Source organism: Eulemur rufifrons, chromosome 19, assembly GCF_041146395.1.
Source record: "Eulemur rufifrons isolate Redbay chromosome 19, OSU_ERuf_1, whole genome shotgun sequence".
NCBI classification, from domain to species: Eukaryota; Metazoa; Chordata; class Mammalia; order Primates; family Lemuridae; genus Eulemur; species Eulemur rufifrons.
The window spans coordinates 42,098,511-42,120,359 of NC_091001.1; the positions used below are offsets into that span (position 1 = coordinate 42,098,511).

At 37.2% G+C, this 21,849-nt stretch overlaps 1 protein-coding gene across 1 annotated transcript in view; it reads left to right on the plus strand.

Moving 5' to 3' along the window:
- The window catches only part of MGAT4A (alpha-1,3-mannosyl-glycoprotein 4-beta-N-acetylglucosaminyltransferase A), a 90,558-nt gene that overhangs the window by 61,793 nt on the left and 6,916 nt on the right, over positions 1 to 21,849 (plus strand). Inside the window, exons 7-13 of the mRNA XM_069494337.1 lie at positions 527 to 602; positions 10,046 to 10,160; positions 11,595 to 11,725; positions 13,726 to 13,833; positions 13,954 to 14,147; positions 19,505 to 19,583; positions 20,248 to 20,314. Coding sequence (XP_069350438.1) covers positions 527 to 602; positions 10,046 to 10,160; positions 11,595 to 11,725; positions 13,726 to 13,833; positions 13,954 to 14,147; positions 19,505 to 19,583; positions 20,248 to 20,314 — 770 coding nt within the window. The remainder of the gene's footprint in view (positions 1 to 526; positions 603 to 10,045; positions 10,161 to 11,594; positions 11,726 to 13,725; positions 13,834 to 13,953; positions 14,148 to 19,504; positions 19,584 to 20,247; positions 20,315 to 21,849) is intronic.

Sequence of the window (21,849 nt, forward strand, 5' to 3'; positions counted from 1 at the left end):
TTGTTCTTTTTTAAAGCATTCAAGACACATTTATTAATTTCTGTCTGTATGCAAAACACAGTCCTAGGCACCAGAGCAGTGATCCCTAAAGTGTCATTTTTGAAGCTCTGGGTTGATGAGACATTAAGATGTTACTGAAAAAAGGGCCCCTGGTCAAGTAAGTTTGGAAAATACTGGATTAAGACAATTTTTTTTTCAACAAGTATGTTTACTGCTGGATGTTTTAGTGCCTCTAATGTGCTAGTATGCCCCTAGAAGGGGGGGCGGAATATGTGTACAGTGTTTCCCAAACTTACTTGACTCTTTTCCCTTGGGGTATCTTTAGGATTAGTGTTCTTGGAATACATTTTAATAAAGGCTTCGTTAGAGGGAAGTGAATTGTCTTTGAATCTCTCTCCTAAGTGTGTGTATATATACATATGTGACATGTTATATGGACACTTGAGGCTCGTATTAATACATCTAATCTTATTTTACTAAATTTGAGTCTGATTCCTAACTTATTTTTTGAAAATGTCTGTTTCAGATGGAGAACAAAGCAAAACCTGGATTATTGTTTTCTGATGATGTATGCTCAGGAAAAGGGCATCTATTACATTCAGGTAAGTATGGTTTTTCCTTTAATGTTTTTCACACTTCTAAAGAAAAAGTATTATCAAGGGTATATTTTCATTAAAAGAGGAAGTTTTGATAGCACAAGCCCTCTAAGATCTGTAAGATGATAACTGTCTCTCAGAGAACAGAGGGGTCTCCATGGTAACTGAGAATGTGGGCTCTGAGGTTTCTTCTCCAGTGAGCACAGACGCCAGCTTTCCGCTTAACGGTGAACGTGTGCCGCTCACTCATCGCCGCCCTTTTCTCCCATTCCTCCATCTTCTCTCTCCACCTCCCTCTCTCTGTTAAAAAGAACTAAGATGTAATTATTTGGCAAGTTTTAAAGAAGGATTTTCTTATACTTTTTTTTAAGTGATCTTATGGTAAAATAATTTTTTGTAGGCCATAATACAGTTCCATTTATATTGAAGATAATAAAATTGAGTTTTAATTCTCACAGTCCAATTTCTAGTGGCATAGCCCTAACACTATACAAGTAGAATAATCCTATGATGATAGGGGTTTTAAGTTAGGTAGGCAACAGCTTAAAGAATTCTAGGAAGTTCTTACTTCTTCCAAATCTCATTCTCCTTGATGACTTAAGCTTAAATTCCACAGCTGGAATTTCATTTCTTTAACTAAGGAGTGTCTTTGTTCCTTGTTCAAAATGCAAATACCCTTGAGAAGTATAGCACACTAAGCCTGTCAGTTAATATTTTTCAATATAAAAAGTTTATTAGATGTTTTCCTGAGAGGGCATTTTGATGCAGGTGGCAAGCGGAGACTCTGGGTCCCTGAATCAGAAGAGAAATGGTTGGGCAGCCCCGGGGGGTGGGGAGCTCCAGGGAGGGGGGAAAGAAGGAAAGCATGGCCTCACATGGGAAGGCAGGTAAACTGAGGACAGACTTTGTCTCTCTTGACATTGGATTTAGAGCCAGCTAAGTTCACATGTATATTAACCTTCCTTGGCTCACAGGGTAGGAAATGTAAATGAATACAGTCAGAATATAGTATTGTATATAACGGCACGTAAGAGTTTTGCATGTAAAAACAAGATATCCTAGATTAAGGCAGTACATTTCCTTTAAACACCTTAGAGAAGTCTTATTTTAATTTCAAAATAAAAAGGAAAGCATTTTGTTTGAACATAACCCAAATATTGTAGTTGAACCTTGTTGTCCTAGGGCGAATATATAAAATATGTACATTATAGTTAAGAACTTCATATACAGAATTTTAAAGTGTAGTTGCATTGCTTTTAAAATGTGTTTTAAATTTCTCTCAAAGGGAGAATTAATAGAAATTTAAATATTTTTTGTGTAGTATAGGAAGAGTAAATATTGAGGAACTCAAGGATAAGGTGGGGATAAGAAAGAGGATGGTAAGGAAACGGTAAAGCAGGGTCAGTATATAAGATATTAAAACAGGAGCAGCAGCTATGAACTTGCACTTAGTGTGTTCTTACCATGCGCAGGCATTGTTCTTTACAATTTATGCTTTATATTTATTAATTTGTTTAATACAACCTTTTTTATTGTGGTAAAAACATAAACCATTATATTTCCATCTTAAGTATTTCTTAAACGTGCAGGTCAGTCGTGTTAGGTAGATTTATGTTGTGCAACATCTCTAGAACGTTTTCCTCTTGCAGAACTGAGGCTCTGTGCCTACTGAACGTCGGTGCACCCTCCCTGCTCCACCCTGCCCTCGGTTACCGGCTTTCCATTGTCTGTTTCTGTGATTTTGACTACGTTAGATAATCCATATGAGTGGAATCAAACAGTGTTTGTCATTTTGTGACCGGTTCATTTTACTTCGCATAATATACTCATCCATGTTGTAGCATGTGACGGGTTCCCTTTCTTAAGGTTGTGTAATATTCCATTGTATATACCACATTTTCTTTATCCATTCATCTGTTGATAGACATTGGGGTTACTTCTAACTCATGGCTATTGTGAATAACACTTTGATGAACATGCGTGTGCACATATCTCGTCGAGCTCCTGCTTTGAATTCTTTTGGATATACACCTAGAAGTAGGGGTTGCTAGATCATATGATAGTTCTTTTTATAATTTTTGAAGAACTCCATACTTAGTCTATAGTGACTAAGCCATTTTACATTCCTTTCCACAGTAGATCACTTTGAGTAGTGTGGACATTTTAATATTAAGTCTTCCATCCATGAGCACAGGATATCTTTCCATATATTTGTATCATCTTTGATTTCTTTTGGTATTGTTTTATAGTTTTTATTTTAAAAACCAAACCAAGGAGGTGTAAAAGTTTTTTTTTTTTTTTTTAACACCTCCTTGGTTTGGTTTATTCCTAAGTATTTTATCTTTTTTGATGCTAAGTAAATGGGATTGTTTTCTGAATTTCTTTTTTGGATTGGTCATTGTTAGTGTATAGAAATACATCTGATTTTTATGTGTTGCTTTTGTATCCTGAAACTTTGCTGAAGTAGTTTATTAGCTGTAATAGCTTTTTTGTGGATTCTTTCTATTTTTCTACATATAAGATCATGTCATCTGCAAATAAGGATAATTCTACTTCTTTTCCGGTTTGGATGACTGTTTTTATTTTTCTTATTTAATTGCTCTAGCTAGAATTTCCAGTACTATGTTGACTAGTGGTTGTGAAAGGCATCCTTGCCTTGTTCCTGATCTTAGAGGGAAAGCGTTCAGCCATTTACTGTTGAGTCTGATCTTAGCTGTGGGATTTTCCTATATAACCTTCATTATGTTGAGGCAGTTTCCGTTTATTTCTAGTTTGTGGAGTGGTTTTTTCCTTTTATCATAAAACTGTGTTGAATTTTATAATATGCTTTTTCTCTATCAGTTGAGATGATCATGTGTTTTTTCCTCTGTTTTGTAAGGTATATTAGATTGATTTTTGTATATTGAACCACCCTTGCATTGCAGGTATAAATGCTACTTGGTCCTGGTGTTAATCCTTTTAATGTGCGTTTAATTCTGTTTGCGATTTAATAGTATTTTGTTGAGGATTTTTGTATAAATAATCATCAGAGATGTTGGTCTGTAGTTTTCTTGTGTCTTTGTCTGGCTTGGGTATCAAAGTAATACTGGCCTCATAGAATGTGTTTTAAAGTGTTCCTTCTCCTTCAGTTATTTGGAAGGAGGATTGGTGTTAATTCTTCAAATGTTCAGCAAAATTCTTCAATGAAGTTCCCTGGTCTTGGGCTTTTTTTGCTGGGAGGTTTTTGATTACTGCTTTAATGTCCTCACTTTTTATAAGTGTGTTTCAAATTTTTTATTTCTCCATGATTCACTCTTGGCATATAATATGTTTTTAGGAATTTATCAATTTCTTCTGGGTTATCCATTCTTTTGGCACATAATTATTTCTAGCAGTCTCTTAATTCTTTTATTTCTGTGACATCAGTTGTAACGTTCCCTCTTTGCTTTCTAATTTTAGTTATTTAGTTAAGCCTAGCTAAATATTTATTAGGTTATTGTGTTTTTGTTTTCATTTATCTCCAGATATTTTCTAAATTCCCTTGTGATTTCTTCTTTATCAGTTGATTCTTTAAGGGTGTGTTGTTTAATTTTTGTATATTTGAGTATTTTCCTGCTTTCCTTCTGCTCTTGATTTCTAGTTTTATTCTGTTGTGGCCATGAGACATACATTGTATGGTTTTAGTTGTCTTAAATTTGTTAAGGCTTGTTTTTGTGGCCTAATAGGTGGTCTGTCTTGGGGAGAATGTCCCATGCACTCTTGAGAAAAATGTGTGTTCTGCTATTGTGTAGAGTGTTCTGTATATATTTTTGAGGTCTATTTGCTCTGAAGTGTTGCTGAAGTCCTCTGTTTTCTTTTTGCTCTCATGTCTGGTGGTTCTATCCATAACTAAAAGTGGGGTATTGAAGTCTCCTTCTATAATTGTGGTGTTGCCTATTTCTCCTTTCAATTCTGTCAATGTTGGCTTCATATATTCGCTTCTTATAAGGTACATCTTTATAATTGTTATGTCTTCCTGGAGAATTGGCTGTCTTTTTTCTTTTTTTTTCTTCATGCTCCTGCCTTGGTAATTTTGAAAGTCCTGTCTTTAAGTTCACCAATTTTTCTTTTGCTTGGTCAAGCCTAATATTTAGACCCTCTAGTGAAATGTTTCATTCAGTTCAGGTTTTGTGTTCATCAGTTCTAAAATTTATGTTTGGTTCTTTTTCATGGTTTCTAGATCTTTTTTGATATTCTTATTTTGTTCATGCATGATTTTCCTGATTTCATTTATTTGTCTATATGTGCTCTTATTTCACTAAGCATCCTTATGATAGTTATTTTTAATTTTCTGGTAATTCATATATCTTTATTTCTTTGAGGTTGGTTTCTGGAGTTTTAATTTGTTCCTTTGGATATGCCCAGTTTTTCTGTTTCTTTGTATGTCTTGTTTTTGTTTGTTGTGATTTTGACATTTGAAAAACCAACACTATCTCCCAGTCTTTGCAATCTGATTTTTTACTGGAAGGACTTTCTCCAGTCAAACTAGATGGAGATCCTGGAGCCCTTGGAACCTTTCCTGAGGCCTAGTCCTCTCTGGGTTTGTGGCTGTAATCTCCTAATTGAATTTACTGGTTCTGCTTACCAGCTTGTTCTGGTGTCTGTCTGCAATACTGTGGTCTCGCTGATGTTGTAATAAGCTGCAGTATTGGAGCTCCACCTAGTGTCTGCTGTGGTACTGCGGCTTCCGCTGCAACTGATGGCCTTTGTTCTTAGCCCCCAGCCTGGCACCCTGTTCCTGCCACTGCTTGGATTTAGATGAGACAAGAAACCAGCCCCTGAAACTGCACCCCCAGAAGTCAAAAACACTGAGTGTATGTCTACTCTTTTCCCTCCCCAGAGAAAAGTCGGGAGTTGGGTGTTTCCTCCCGATCACCCTGTACTGTGTGCCTGAGGGAGGGGCTCTGGCTGTTTAATGCTCTTATTTTAAATCCATGTATCTGGGGCGGAAGAAGGGTCTGGAGTTTCCTTTTCCACCATCTTGCTGATGTCACTCTGAAATAGTGCTCTTTTACAATGACAAGATCATACTGTATGTTCTGTCTGATAACCTGTTTTTCTGTCACTTAACATACTGTATAATAGATATGCACCTTTAGATGCTGGTAAATTCGTATGATTTTTTAGTTGCTTCTTGAAGGTATCATTGTCCAGATCTCATAATCTCCTTATTATCGGTCATTTAGATTGTTACTAATTTCTCTGCTGTTTCAAAGACAAATTCAATGACCATTCTTAAAATGATCATATTTGCCCCCAAATTACACCTTGGGGGAAAAAGGGAGTTGCTTTATATTGAAGTCTTTACACAGTCTCATGTGGAATACTCTCAATGATTCCATCGTGATCTACAAATTATTATGGGAAAAACGTATTAGCCTCAAAAGTCCTCAGTTTAATGCTAGTTTTGAATGCTTATAAAGGATAAATTTTACCTTAGAAAATCTGGGGAAAAGCAGGGTGAGGAGGAAGGGAGCAAAGAAATTTATCCCAGATGTCGTAATTGTCCCCTGGTGACGTGCTTTCGTGGTTGCATGTGTTGTATCATACCCAAGACTTTTAAAGAATGCTTTAAAAGTCTGGGGTTACTTTGTGGTCATCACAGACATATGCCCAAAGGGAAGAGAAAAATGCCGCCTGTCCTGGTGTTACGCCTGTGGCTTGGAATGTAGTTTCCAGTGATAGCGTCATACACAGCTTCACAAAGTGCTTTATCACAAACAACTCGGAGTTGAGGACAGTGTCTTCTAGAAAACTGTTAGAAGGTGCAGGCACTTCGCAGGTGGTACTAGTGTGATCCTTGCTACAGCACAGAGTGAAGCGCATAATGTCAGGCAGCTCCATGTTCGGTGTTGCTGGGATGATCAGCTCGTCTCCCCTCATGAAGCTCCCCAGCCGCCATTCTGCTTGTGGTCTCAGCAGCCATGGATGATTTTTTCCTGACATCAGTTATTTCATTAGAAATTTCCAAGTAGTGATTTTCTAATTCTGTAATTTCTAATGCTCTTATGTGCTGAGTTCTTCTATAAAGAATTTTCCCCCCTGAAGGGAGGGGATGGGTAAATTCACACCTAATGGGTCCAATGCTCACTATCTGGGTGGGGGACACACTTAAAACTTTGACTCAAACTGTACAAAAGTAATTCATGTACCCCTGTAATATTCTGAAATTAAACAAAAGAATTTTTCCTCCTTAACTATTAGGTTTTCTCAAAACAATAGTTCATAAAGAAAAAACAGAATAAATGCTTGATTCTTTCTCTGTATTACTTTTTAAAGTTGATGCCGTAGCAGTCTCCTGGGGTGGTCATCTTAAAAGTATCATTATGAACTCATGGATTTTTAAAATATATTTGATTTGCCCCAATCCATTGCAATCATTATTCTTACTGATGCTCACATTGATACATCATAATCTAGTGGGAACCTCTTCAAATTGGCACCTGTATCCTTTCTATATAAGTCCAGTTGTCTTTGATCACTTCTTTGCGTTCAGATCTTACACATTTCCTGTCCCAGATCATTTCTCTAAGGAGCCCTGTTGCTCTCAGAGGCGGATGGTATATAGGAACAGTCTGGACACTTGAGATGCTCATTGCTATTGTATTGTCTTTGCTTGTAGGAATTTCAGCAAGGAAAAGTGTATTTTATTGTTCAGAGGCAAAAAAAATCACACATTTGCATTGATATTAATAGTTCTAATTCATACTGGATTAAGATATAAGATGATAGAGTTATAATAAGATTATAGGGTTTTTACTTAACTTTTTGAATTTATACATACATTTCCTTTTTACTTTCTCTTAAGCTGAAAATCTTGGTTTCTAATGAGATTATCCTAATAGTATAATTGTTTTATTTGATAGTATAGCTAAAATAGTTTTAAAATATCAATACTATTATCACTACTAACAACAAGACTACTAAATGCAGTTTAGACTTTCTTTGTGCTTTTCCCCCCACGGAATGTACCCTGATAGGGATGTCTAGTCAATGTACTGTGTTTGGAAGTTACTTGAAGTAATTCTTTATCTTGTGTGGCCATGCCACCTACTTGATAGGAAACTAGGTTCATTTGTATTTGGTTTGTATTCAGTTTTTAGGTTTCCTCTTTTCCTCTTTAGCTATAAAAAGCATAACCTTCCAAATCAAAACTCATGTGAAACAAGATACATTCACAGAAGTCTCATTTTTATCCTATCCCTTCTCCCTGTTTCCTCCCTCCCCCATGGGTACCACCATTAGTTTTTGGTTTCTCCTTGTACTTTTAAAAAATTTGAATGTATATATGTGTGTAGTACTACACCTCTTTCTGATACTACATTTATATACTGTAAAAACAACATATTACTTCTTTTTAGCTTCCTTCTGTAAATTAGCAATAACTAATGAGAGGTGTGTTAGATTTTTCAGAGTAGCTCTTGCTATGACAAAATACTGATGTCAGGAGTATTTATATTCACTAAAAACCTGTACATGAATGTTCATAGCAGCTTTGTTAGCCATGGCCCCAAACTGGAAACAACCCAGATGTCCTTCAGCAGGTGACTGGTTAAATACAATGTGGGATATTTATACCATGGCATACTGAACAATTGAAAGAAACAAACTGTGGAGGCACACAACAACTTGGATCTCACGGGAATTATGCTGAGTTTAAAAAATCAATCTCAGAAGGTTGCATGCTGTAGGATTCCCTTTATATGGCATTCTTGAAATGACAAAACTGAAGAGAGGGAGAGCAGGTTATTGGTTGCCCGAGGTTAGGAAGGTGGGAAGGGGGGTGGGGAGGTGGCTGTGGGTGTAAAAGGGCAGCTCTAGGGATCCTCGTGGGAGCTGTTGTATATACTTCCTGCGTGGTGGTCACCAAGATACGCATGTAATAAAATTGCATAGAAGTAGATACACACACAAAACTGAGTGCATGTAAAGCCGGTGACATTTGAATAAGTTCAATGAATTGTATCAAAGCCAACTTACTGGTTGTGATAGTGTATGTAGTTATATTGGAGGATGTGATATTGGGAAGACTGGGTGAAGGGTATTCACAATCTCACTGCACGTGAGTCTACCATTATTATATCCTAAAAAGTTTTTTAAAAAGGGAAATTATTTGGTGAGATATGAGAGTGGAAGAAAACAATTTTTCTAATTTCATATATCAAATGTGAATTTAAATATATGTGGTAACCAACATTAGTGCACTAAATTTTAAGTAGGCGTTTAGACTTGCCTGATAGCAGGGATCATCTTTCATTTGCACATGTTCAGTGAATGTTTAGGTTTGAGCATAGGCATCTTTTTGTTCAGAAAGCAAGGTTAAATGACAGCATAGCTCTGTGCTTGGTCTGATTTTCTCTCTAGCCTCCCTTAAAGCTCTGGGGGCATACTACATGTTTTTTCTGTTTACTGATATATCCCCAGGGTTTAGGATGATGTCTGAAACATGATAGAAGTGAGTCAGTCAGTAGTGTAATATCATAGTCAGCAAGTCAGTCGATATCCTGCTACTGTTTCTTCATAGATAGCAAGAAGAAAGCCTACGGTACTTAAATGCATGAAAAATCAAATGTTAAAACAAATAAAAATTGCTTAGGTAATGAGAAATAATAAGATGAAACTAAGAAAAAGAAAAGTTTTTTTAGGATGTTAAAATATTCTTGTGACTTTAAAGTTTGCGGGGGGAGATTGTGTGGTGGAAGCTGTTACATGTGTTGGGATCCCTGATCTCTGTCAGCTGCCTGGAGCACTGGTGACACCACCGAGCACAGAGAGCACAGGGTGCTGGCAGAGCCCAGTACCTGGCCCTCTGAATTGCCACACCTTCTTAAGTATCTCATAGGTGTCTATTAAAATATAAAATGGGGGACTTTTAGGAGTCTGTCCTACAGAAATGAAATACACTGACATGTAGGTACAAGCTTATTTATTGCAGCATTGTTTGCATTGACAAAAACTGGGAAACAATCCGAATGCCTGCCTGTGAGCAGGGAAGAGCTGAACAAATTGTAGTACCTCTATACCAGGGAATAGTAAGCATCGTTAAATTGAAGGCTTTAAATAGGTATTTATTAATGTGGAAAGATGTTCATGATAAGAGAAAAGAATACTAGTTCCATAGTATTATTCCTTTTTATAAAAATGAAAAGGGGGATGGGGACCTTATATATGGATCTGTATGTGCTGTATGCACATACAGAAGGTATCAAATGGATGCATACCCAACTTTTCACATTGATCACCTCAACCAGCAGGGTATAGAGGGTGGGGAAGGAAAGCAGTTGGCTTCTTTATATTTTCATTGTTTTTGACCATTGTTTCTTTGACTTTCAGGATGAAAGTGTGCTTGAATTTTTCCATAATAATGTCCTTCTGCGTACATCGTTCCTTCTCTTTTTGATTTATTAATATGATCGTTCCATTTTCTCTAGCTTGAAGATGACATCATTGTCAAACAGAATTATTTTAATACTATAAAAAATTTTGCACTTCAACTTTCTTCTGAGGAATGGATGATTCTAGAGTTTTCCCAGCTGGGCTTCATTGGTAAGAAAAGTGTCAGTTATCCATTTTTCAAAAATAACCATGACTCTTAGAATCTTAAGCCAGTTGCTTTTTTTGGTCCTAAAGTTGTCTTTTTTTTCCCATGGAAAGGGATTGTTTTTGAGAAAATTGAACTCAGGTAAGCTTCTTTGTGTGAAATGATGAAAGTCAACCCAATATAGAATTTGGAAACTTTAAGATTGTAGTGTTCACTCTTGAGTTCTGCTTAGTGCCAACCATGATCCTGGTGAGCATGTTGGATTTCGTCTCTGACACTTCAGTTCCTTTGTCATCACCAGATGGGATTTTCTCATGAATTCCTGGTATTTTCAGGCAGTGCATGAAATTCTTGTTCAGTGATTAATTTTCATTTGTTTCTTTATTAACTAGTTGGGGTACTCATTTTAAAATACTTTCTGTTGCTAATGTTCCTAAATTGGTCAAGTAAAATGAAGATGCTTAAATTTGAAGAATTGAAGGAAGTTTACAGGTTTTAAAAAACACCCAGAGGATGACATTTCACTTCCTAGGGTGCTTTAAGCCTTTCAGGATTAGAGGCTGACCCTTTGACCTTATTGATCATTTGGGTTGTTTTTGTTTGTTTGTTTGTTTTTGTTTTTGTTTTAGACAGAGTCTCATTCTGTTGCCTGGGCTAGAGTGCCATGACATCAGCCTAGCTCACAGCAACCTCCAACTCCTGGGCTCAAGCAATCCTCCTGCCTCAGCCTCCTGAGTAGCTGGGACTACAGGCATGCGCCACCGTGCCCAGCTAATTTTTTCTATATATTTTTAGTTGTCCAGCTAATTTCTTTCTGGTGTTTTTTTTTTTTTTTTTTAGTAGAGATAGGGTCTTGCTCTTGCTCAGGCTAGTCTCAAACTTCTGAGCTCAAACGATCCGCCTGCCTCGACCTTCCTGAGTGCTAGGATTACGGGCGTGAGCTACTGCCCCCTGCCTTTATTGATCATTTCACTCAAAACTTAAGTGTCAGAAAACATCTTTACTTGTGAAGGCTTCAGTGAAAATAAAATTGAGGGTCCTTGTTTTTTGTATTTATTGATTTAGATAAAAACTTTTTACCTAAACCTCTCAATGTTCCTTTTTTTGTTGTTATGGGAGGAATCTTAGTAAGACATGAAAGAAAAATCTCTGACTTGCTTTTCTGAATGCTTTGAGCCAGTAGTTGTATGACAGATTTTATAATAATGTCAAGATTTCACTACTTCTGTTTACGCCCAGGTGACAGCTCAAGGGAATGTTTAGCAAAAGCGAGTTAGTTTGTTTTTCATAATACAAGTGGGGCAATTGCTCACGATGATTTATAGTTGAGAGCACACTGTCAGTGTACTTAGTGTACAAGATTTCACTTTTAAATAAGTGAAAGCCGTTTTGATACTTGGTTTCTTTATTACAGCTATTGACTAGAGATATCTTTTCAGGTAAAATGTTTCAAGCGCCCGACCTCACTCTGATTGTAGAATTCATATTCATGTTCTATAAGGAGAAACCCATCGACTGGCTCTTGGATCATATTCTCTGGGTGAAAGTCTGCAACCCTGAAAAAGATGCAGTAAGTTAATTCCTCGTGAGGGTGGAGGGAGCCGGATTTTGGAAGTGAACAGTAAACAGGTAGCTGAAAGAAAACTACTTCCTTGACCTGATAAAAAGTTCCTGTATGAGAAGGACGTTTAGGTAGCAGTGGGAAATCCTGTAAAGCAGGGAAGCCTGTGGCAAGAAGATGGCCTTTCTCTGAGTTGCTGACAAATGTTTACAGTGTCTGTAGGCTCTGGCATGTTAACTATTGGCTATAGATTGGTCATATCTGTCCTGTGTGGGCTGTCTGTTCAGTTTGTTCCTTCATATTCTCTGTTGGCTCTCTTTTTTCAAATATTTTGGGGGCAATATGCGACTCTAACACATATGGTAATAAGGAATAAAATAGAAGTAATATTTTATATCAAAACAATGACAAGTCAAAGTACCTTTCAGTGTGTTACTTGCAAGAAACCAGTGGTCACAGTAATACACTTACCTTGGGATGATGGTGGCAGGCAAGTAAGCAAATGATAAGTTTTGCTTTGATCATTCAGATAGCAAGTTTATTTCCTTAGAAATCTTTTTGTAAAAAGTAATTAGATATATTTTCCTTGTCCACTTTGAATTGTTCCTTTGAAAAAAAATACAACTTTTTATTGGTGTAAGCATAAACCATGAATGTACAAATTCTTACAAATGAATGTCAATTTTGACATTTAGTAATATATATATATATATATATATATAAGCACATGTCATTTTGGGGTCACTTAGTCATTGTAACAAATAAGCATTTAATTTAACTTCATGACAATATATTGCATAGAATAGTTTGATTATCCTACCTGCCAGTTAGTTTTTAGGATATACTATCTGGTGTCTATAAGCTATCATTGAATTCTGTTTAAAAAATAAAACAACAAACAACACATTCTTAGAGCAAATCACGAAAGATAGCAAAATGGCAGAGTGTCAACTTTATAACAGTGGTTGAACATATAAATTGATTTGAATAAGTCATTTTTATGATCTAAGCCTGTACTTGTATTTTCATTGTAATTTACAGGAATTTATATTGTAGGACACAAAAAGGTTAATGTCCTCTTTACTCTCCTCCAATATTCCTTTATTTAATTCATCCTTTCCACTTTATTTAATATTGGTTAGGTTCTAAAAAGATCCAAACTGGTAGCAAAAATTAAAACCATGGAAACCCTCTAAGTCATCCATAAATTTGAGTTTCGACAGTGTTATCTGTTCCTTCACCCTTCCTAAGCCCATGCTTTTCTGTGGCCCCTAGTTCTTCAGGTGCTTCCCCTAGGATGGCAAGGGCCCAAAACTTATACGAGTCATTGAAAATGAAGAGTTTTAAAAAACATGTCAAGATAGCCATGGCTTTATGGAAGCCCTGGGCCAACACACCCCCCAGAGCCCTGCTGCCATTATGGGCCCCTTGGTGTTCTGCGGCCACCACACACCTTGACCAGGCATGAAGACAGGCTGTGAAGTGACATCTGGGCCAGGAGGCACTGCCAGTTGAAACACAGGTTTCCTGTACCTGTGTTGAGATGGATTTGTCTGTGGAACTTTTAATATCAATAACTTGCACATAGTCAAGCTATTGCCTCACATTTTCAACTTGCTTTCATGCAACACAGTGTGCCTTTTATTATTTGCAAATTCTTCATTATATTACCCAATTAAAAATATTTTGTATAGTTGAACCAAATCTCTAGTCTATAGTTGGTGCATTTTAATATTAAAAGTCAAACCTTTATTGACATGTCTTGAAGGATGGTTGAAATTAAACCCTTTACTGTTCCCCTAGCTGTGCTTATTTTTAATTTCCAGATCTTGGTTGTTTATTAAGTAGGTAGCAAATCTGTTAATGCCTCAAAGAGGACCATAAAAAACATACGACTTGAAGTTATATTTTCTTTTCAATATTCTTCTTGAAGGATTTCTCATTTTATAGATGAGGACAAGATTTCACTTTATTGTGTAACATTAACATGATTTTTTTTTAATGTTTAGAAACATTGTGATAGACAAAAAGCAAACCTGCGAATTCGCTTCCGACCTTCCCTTTTCCAACACGTTGGTCTGCATTCGTCACTATCAGGAAAAATTCAGAAACTCACGGTTGGTGACTTAATTTTATTTTCTCATAGACACACAATTCGTTATTTAGTGTATAATTATTGCTTCTTAAATATAAATAAACTGTATGTTATTTCATAGCACATATGCCTTTCCTCCTAGGATAAAGATTACATGAAACCATTACTACTTAAAATCCATGTAAACCCCCCTGCAGAGGTATCCACATCCTTGAAGGTCTACCAAGGACATACACTGGAGAAGACTTACATGGGGGAGGATTTCTTCTGGGCCATCACCCCGGTAGCGGGAGACTACATCTTGTTTAAATTTGATAAGCCAGTCAATGTAGAAAGGTTGGTGATTATGGAATATATTTTGTCATACAGTTCAGAGCTCTTATAATGTGATTTATGATGCATTTTTTTTGTGTGTGTACATAACGGATATGAGTGGATGGCAGGACCCAAAATGTTGGGTTATAAATTACATGTAAAATACAACTCAGTAGTAAAATGAGTATGCTGTTTTCAGATATGATATCAGCATTTAACATGTTCAGTAAATTTTATTGGTATTTCTGGACTTATATCTAGTATAATTTTTTAGTACTTTATGTGTAGAAATCTCTTTAAAAAATCTCAAATTAGTGTTCATGTCCTTATCCTTGAACATCCGTGCAGTTTGGCTGAACTGATAAACATGGCAGAGTATGACTATTCCTAGTCAGTGGCTTTACAAATGCTGGATCACTTTTAGTACACCGTGGAGGAATTTACAACCCTTTTATGTTTCCCAGCATTTATGTTTATTTTACAAAATTTAAGACTTTCTTCTCCCTGGTTTTAGTTTAACAGTCATGATTCCTTCCACCTTTCCTCAGTTTTAGACACGTTCCGCAGACTGCCCATGACATACTTAGTAGCATATACTTTTTTATTCTGTGGTATATTATTTTGTATGTTCTAATGGGAGGGCCAATTTGATCTTTTAGAATCCACCAAAAATCATCTGGAGTAATTCCATTCAAGGGAGTCAAAAACCATGCGTAGCTGTGACATGATGTTACTAATTTTCTTTTGTTACTCTAAACTGATTCCAAAGAGGAATTTAAGTCATAAAAGTGTGTTACTCAATGAGAATATAAAAATAGTTTTGAATAATTTATGTTATACTTGGATGAGCATATATTGTTTAATGTTCATTTTTGTACTATCATTAAACTCTGTACTTTGAGATATTATTTACCACTCTTAGAGAGTCATCGTTGAATTAGGAACAACATAGATGTCATCTATTACTAGGTATTTGGTTAAGTAAACAGTGATGTTTCCATGCATTGGAATGCTATGAGCAGCTGTTAAAAAATAATGGCATAGATCAATATGTATTGACATGAAAACTTTTCTATATATACACTAAGCGGGAGAAACAAATTTGTAATATTACAGAATATCCTTGTAGATCATTCTATAGGTTATAGCATTCTATATGTATAGAATTCTAGAATATACGGAATTCTATATATAGAGTATAGAATTATAGATTATGGAAGGATTTTTTGAAGTAATAAAAATATTTCTCATGTATTATGTACACAGGAAAAATATGGAAGAAATATATCAAACTGTTAATTGAGGTGGGATAACAGGGACTATTTCCTTTTGACTTGATACATTTATTTTATATGCTTTTTTCCTCAGTCAATTTACTTTTTCTTAAAGTAGTTAAACTTTGATTTTTTTGAGAAAATACAGATCCACATGCAGCTGTAAGAAATAAAACTGAGAGATTCTATGTACCTATTACTCAGTTTCCCCCAGTGGTAACATCTTGCAGACTATAGTAAAATATCATAACTAGGATTTGACACCAGTATTCAAGATAATGAACATTTCCAGTGCCCCAAGAATTCTCATGTCATGTAGCTCACTCTCTCTCTCTCCTTTTTTTTTTTTTTTTTTTTTTTATATAGTCTCTCTCTCTCTCTGTCACCCTGGCTAGAGTGGTGTGGCATCATCACAGCTCATTCTAACCTCAAACTCCTGGGCTCAAGTGATTCTTCTGCCTCAGCCTCCTGAGTAGTTGGGACTACAGGCGCATGCCACTATGCCTGGCTGATTTTTTTCTATTTTTTTTTTTTTTTTTTTTTTTTTTTTGTAGAGATGGGGTCTTGCTACATTTCCCAGGCTGGTCTGGAACTTCTGAGCTCAAGCAATCCTCCTGCCTCGGCCTCCTAGAGTGCTTGGATTATAGGCGTGAGCCGCTGCGCCTGGCTATCAATACTAATTTTTTGTCAGATATTTGGTTTGCAGATATTTTCTTCCAGTCTGTAACTTGCCCTTTCATTCTAACTGTCTTTTTAGAGCAAAAGTTTGTAATTTTCATGAAATCCAGTTTATCAGTTTTTCCTTTTATAGATCTTACTTTTGATATTGAGTCTAATAACTCTTGGCCTAGCTCTAGGGCCCAAGGATTTTTTCCTATGCTTTTTTCTGTAATTTTTATAGTTTTACATTTTATATTTAAGTCCATGATCCATTTTGAGTTAATTTTTGTATAAGAAGTGGGGCTTAGGTCAGGGTTCACTTTATTTTATTTTTTTGTCTTTGGTGTGTGGTTGCTCTGCCATAATTTTTTGAAAACGTTGTCTTATCTCCTTTGAATTGCTTTTGCACCTTTATCAAAAATCAGTTGGGCACCAATGTTAGATCCCTAGGGCCAACAGGCCCCTAGGGCTCTGCTCATTTTTCTAAAAGTCTGTTTTCTCTGTATTCTTCAGATTGGGTCACTTCTGTTGTTCTGTCTTTAGATGTACTGTCCCTTTCCTCTCTGTGGCCTTCATTCTGCTGTTGAGCCCATCTATGGAGTTTCTCATTTTTGGTTATCATGTTTTCAGGTCTACAAGTTCCATGTGATCCTTTTTTATATCTTCTGTTTCTTTGTTGGGACTTTCTAATTTTTCATTTGTTGAAAGATATTTGTGCTGTTGAAGCATTTTTATGATGGCTGCTTTGGAAATCTTTTCCAGATAATTCTAACAACTGTTATCTTGGTTAGTCTTTATTGATGGTCTTTTTTTCATTCAAGTTGAGATTCTTCTCCTTGTTGGTATGACGAGTGAGCTTTGATTGGAACCGTAATGTTTGGGGTGCAACGTTCAGAGACTGGGTCTTCTCTAAAGCGTCTGTTGTCGGTTCCTCCAACACGGCCGAGGCGGAGCAGGCGCGGTGCTGCCCCGTTACTTCCAGGTGGGGGTGGCAGACGTTCAGTTCCCCTCATGTGCGCTGTTGGCACCCAAGGCGGGCAGAGGCTCTCCATCGCTGCGGAGTCGGGATGGAGTCCTGGCCCCCACCAGAGCTGTGCCGGTGCCGTCCTGGCTGGGCGGGGCAGGGTCCTCCTTACCGCTGTGTGTTCTCCCGTGACGTCGTTGGGGAGGGCCTCGTTATTCCCCCTTAGACTCCCCTTCAGCCTTTGTGGCTGTGGTTGGGCTGGGGCCACATTTTTTTCTGTGGTGGCTGGCTGGAGTAGAGTGATTGTTGTCCAAAAGTGTTATTTATGTCTCACGAGGCTGCTCTTTTCCTAATCCTTTGGCTAGACAGGGCAGGCTTTTGGGGGGCTCAATTTTTTGTCTGCTCCCATTGGCATTTCCAGGTTTCTGAGTTTTTCAGCTCCAAGTCTGGGATGTACTTGGTACAAAGAAAACCCAGGAAACCCGCTGCCCTGTTGTGCCTCGGATCCCAAAGCCCTAGTCAGCGCATCATCTTCTCTCCACCTCCCAGCGTCTGCTTATGCTGGTTTTACACAGTGCACAATGTCCAGGGTTTTTAGTTGTACTTAGGGGAAGGCATAGGGAAAAGTAGGTGCAATGGACTTTCCCAGAAGTGGAAGTCTCAAAAAGAGATTTATTTATGTAATCAGGAAAAAGAAAAATATGTATGTTTGAAAAAAAATACATACAATATTTAACAAATGAAAAAATACCCATCAATCAGCTACAGAACTCATATAATGGAGATCAGATTTCTTTACAATGAATATTTTTACAATAAACCTCTGTAAGGTATTATTTGCATGCTCCAACTAAGGGCATATTTCTAGTAAAACACAATTCTCCTAAAATTATACTATGTGTGAACTTTCTTAGAATTTATGGAAGTACCTACCCTTCCTAGAACAGAGAAAAGGAATCACTTTTTGATTTTCACAATAACTTATTTGCTGAGGGGGGTGGGAAAGCAGAAGTTTTATTTATCAATACAGAAATGAGATATTATGAAAAGATTTTCTGACTATATAACACAGTCTGTGTTCATTGTAAAAACTTAAAAGTGTGAAAAATCATGAAAAAATCACAACCCCAAGGCCACCATTGTGACCATATTGGCACTTTTTTTTTTGGCTAACTTTGTGTACTTTCTTCACCTAATGTTAAATGATCTAGGCTGTACTGAATTTTTCATTATAAATAATCATGTGGTGAACATCTCTGAATCAATCTGCCTGAACTCTGGATTCTATCGGGGGCTTTTAGTAGTGGCTTCCCTCCTCCCATTTGTTCACATGTTCAGCTGCGGTATTGAGTGCCCACCCGCTATGTGAATCAGCATGCCCAGTTAAGGGTGGCTTTTAAGAAAGCATCTTTTAGCCAGGCACAGTGTCTCACTCCTGTAGTCCTAAGACTTTGGGAGGCCAAGGCAGGAGGATCGCTTGAGGACAGGAGTTCTAGACCAGCCTGGGCAACATAGCAAGACCCCATCTCTATAAAAAATTTAAACAGTAGCTGGATGTGGTAACACATGCCTGTAGTGCTAGCTAGTGGGGAGGCTGAGGCAAGAGAATTGCTTGAGCCCACAAGTTCAAAGTTGCAGTGAGCTATGATTGATGCTCTGGGCAACAGAGTGAGACCTTGTCAACTTAAAAAAAAAAAAAAAAAGAAAAGAAAAAAGAAAGCATCTTTCATCTGCAGTGAGTGAGACACTAGGATTTGAACGCAGGTCTTTGACTCCTAAGCCTAAACTTTTAACCATTTAACTTAGGTTTAGATTTAGACATATTTTGTATGTCCTATTTACTTTCCACCTTTCCCTACATACTACACATACCAGTTCATTTTCAAAGTATCAACACATAGAACATTATACACATACCCAGAGAGTATTTTAGATTTATCACAATATATTATACTATAATTTGCTATTACTCTATTTTTTAAATATTGACAAGTGGAATCATTCAGATAATTTGAAAAAGGTTAATTTACTTTCAGTCTACTAATGCTAAAATTATTTGTATGGAATAAAACCAGCCTTTGAACTTGCCATGACTAGTGTTTGTCCTAGAGAAATTTTTCTCCAATATAAGATACAGCAGTATTATGTAGGTACTATAATTTCGATTATTCCTGGAAAGAGGTTTAAATATTTAAAGCATTTTAAACAACATAAAACTGTCATCCTTTAAAAAAAAAATTTGTCAAGTATATTATTAAGCAGCAATTGTCCTATTTCTGACGGAAGGAATTAACATATCACTTAGGGGTTTACCCTTAAGTTTTTAAATTCCCTACAACTATTCAGAGTGCATACTGTGCCGTTACTACAAGTTCTAGCATCAACTTTGTGTAGAGTCTGGTTTAGAAAAGCTTACTTTGAGGTAAGATCATCTTCTTGCATCTGTATAAAGCCGAGGATTTTCAAATTTGTATTTTCAGTTACTTGTTCCATAGTGGCAACCAAGAGCACCCGGGAGATATTCTGCTCAATACAACTGTGGAGGTTTTGCCTTTTAAGGTATGACTGTTTGTCCTCTTACCTCTTACCTAAGAACTGATACTAATAGATTTGGTTTGAGGCTCTTCTTGTTTATGAGGTGAAAGAAAAGTCTCGTGATGTGCAGGACTCAGCGGTGAGTAATATTAATGTTTTTGGAAATATGGAGCATCTGATATATTGGCCCATTTGCCTCATTCATAGAAAAGCCTTCATTTCGTTTTCTGTTGAAAAACAATATGGAATTTTATACTAGGAAAAGAAATGAATCATTATTTTACTTAAGTGTTTGCTCCCTGTTTGTATTTTGAGTGCTAAAACCCCATGTGGTTGTAATGCCTGTTGATGAATACACAAAATCAATTTATTGGTCTCTAAGGAATACCTAGATTTGTTTCAAGTTAACACATAGTTCTTTACTTCTGTGTATATTTTTAATAGCAAATAGTATTCTATTAAATGATTTTAATGTTTCATTTTCTAAGAACCAATATAGAGATTCAGATGGTTAAAAATAACAACTTTTATTACATTTTTTAAAGTTCAAGACTGAGATGACATTTCTCTTTTTAGAGATAGGTGTGCCATAAATGCCACTTCATAGGTGTTAAGATATATTCATAACTTAGATTTGTTTTCAATAGAAGGAATTATTTGTAAAATTAATGCTTTTGTTTTATTTCAGAATGAAGGTTTGGAAATAAGCAAAGAAACCAAAGACAAACGATTAGAAGATGGCTATTTCAGAATAGGTAATATCTATAGCAAAGTGCCCTTTCTTTTTCTGGACTTAACTCCTACAGTACTTTTAAATTATTTTCTGATGTTAAGCGACTTGAGGATTACAATTACCAATGTATTCCAAATTTTATTTGCTCTTGTGTTTTAGTTCTTGCTTTTATTATCTTGACGGAACTAGGATTTCAGATCACAGATTCATTCACTACTTCCTCTTTCTTTCTCCATCTGCCCTGCCGTTGTTGATAGTCACCGATAGGGAGGGAGGCTCTGCCTTCAGCTGCCTCTTACTGTGTGTCTCTTCCTGGACGAGCTTAGCTACTCTGGTGGCCTCAGCTGACACCCACATGCCAGAGTCTGTGCTTCTGGCCCCCGTCTTCCTCCTGAGCGTCACATTTGTGTTGGGATGCCCACTGACATAGCCTTATGCACCCACTGACATAGCCTTATGCCTGGTGGCCACATGACCACCTACAGCAAGCATCTGTAACAGACATTTCATTATCGGTCACCACGATTTTTGCTGTCCCCATTGATCTAGTCACCTTGGAACTCACCGCCCTTTCCTTACTCTCCATTAGCATAAACCCTATCAGTTTTGCCTCTGAAAGTCTTGTGTCACCCTGTCTGTGAGGACTCTACATGCCCCCTCTGTCTCTATTTCAGAGCCAGGGAAGGGACTGCGTGTCCTCTTGTTGGCTTTCCAGAGCTACTGCAGTTCCTTTTGCAAAATGTAACTGTAACTCTATCGACCTGGGTAAAAAACCTCAGTGACTTTCTACTGTCTGATTCCTCAGCTCCCACCCCCCTCACGTCTTGTAACCTTCCCCTTGCTCTCTCCCTCTCCAGCCCTCAGACTATTGTTCCTCTAATTAAAGCCCCACGCTCTACGGGCAGCCAGCCGTTTCTCTAGCATTTTGTCTGCCTGCAATGATGGGTTGATAGTTCTCCTAGTAGTACTTTCTCACCCGTAATTAGCCAGTGTAGCTGCCCCTCTTCTCTGCGCCGCACGCTGGCCTGTGCGTCCTTTACCGTGTGACGTGGAGCTTCGTAGCTCGGTTCTGTGTGCTCACCCTGGAAGGGGAGGGACATTGTCTCTCCCCGGGGCCTGTCAGTCGGTAGGTATCGACTCGATGAATGATTATACATTTTCTTTTACTGAAAACAAACTAATGCTTTTCTTAGAATGAGGCAAAAGAGAATGTTGGTTAATTAATGTTGTAGGTTTACAGGGCAGAGATGCGTTTTCATAGCTCTTTTTAGAGCAGTTTGACGTTTGGTGAGTGTCGTTCAGCTGCTGCTAAACGGCTGCACAATAACCCTGACTACTTTCCGTGTAGGGTTGGTGGATAAATGAGTGTAGTTATTCTCATATTGGGGGGAGGTATCTTAGCCCATCTGTAGAAATGAACATAAAATTAGCTGAGTATCCAAGACATTTATTACTCCTATTACCTGTCAGTTATCTAATTTCTGAGAACGTTGTGTTCTGGATTATGTAAGGAGCATGGGAAACAGAGGTATCTATATTAAATGCCTTTGCAGTAAT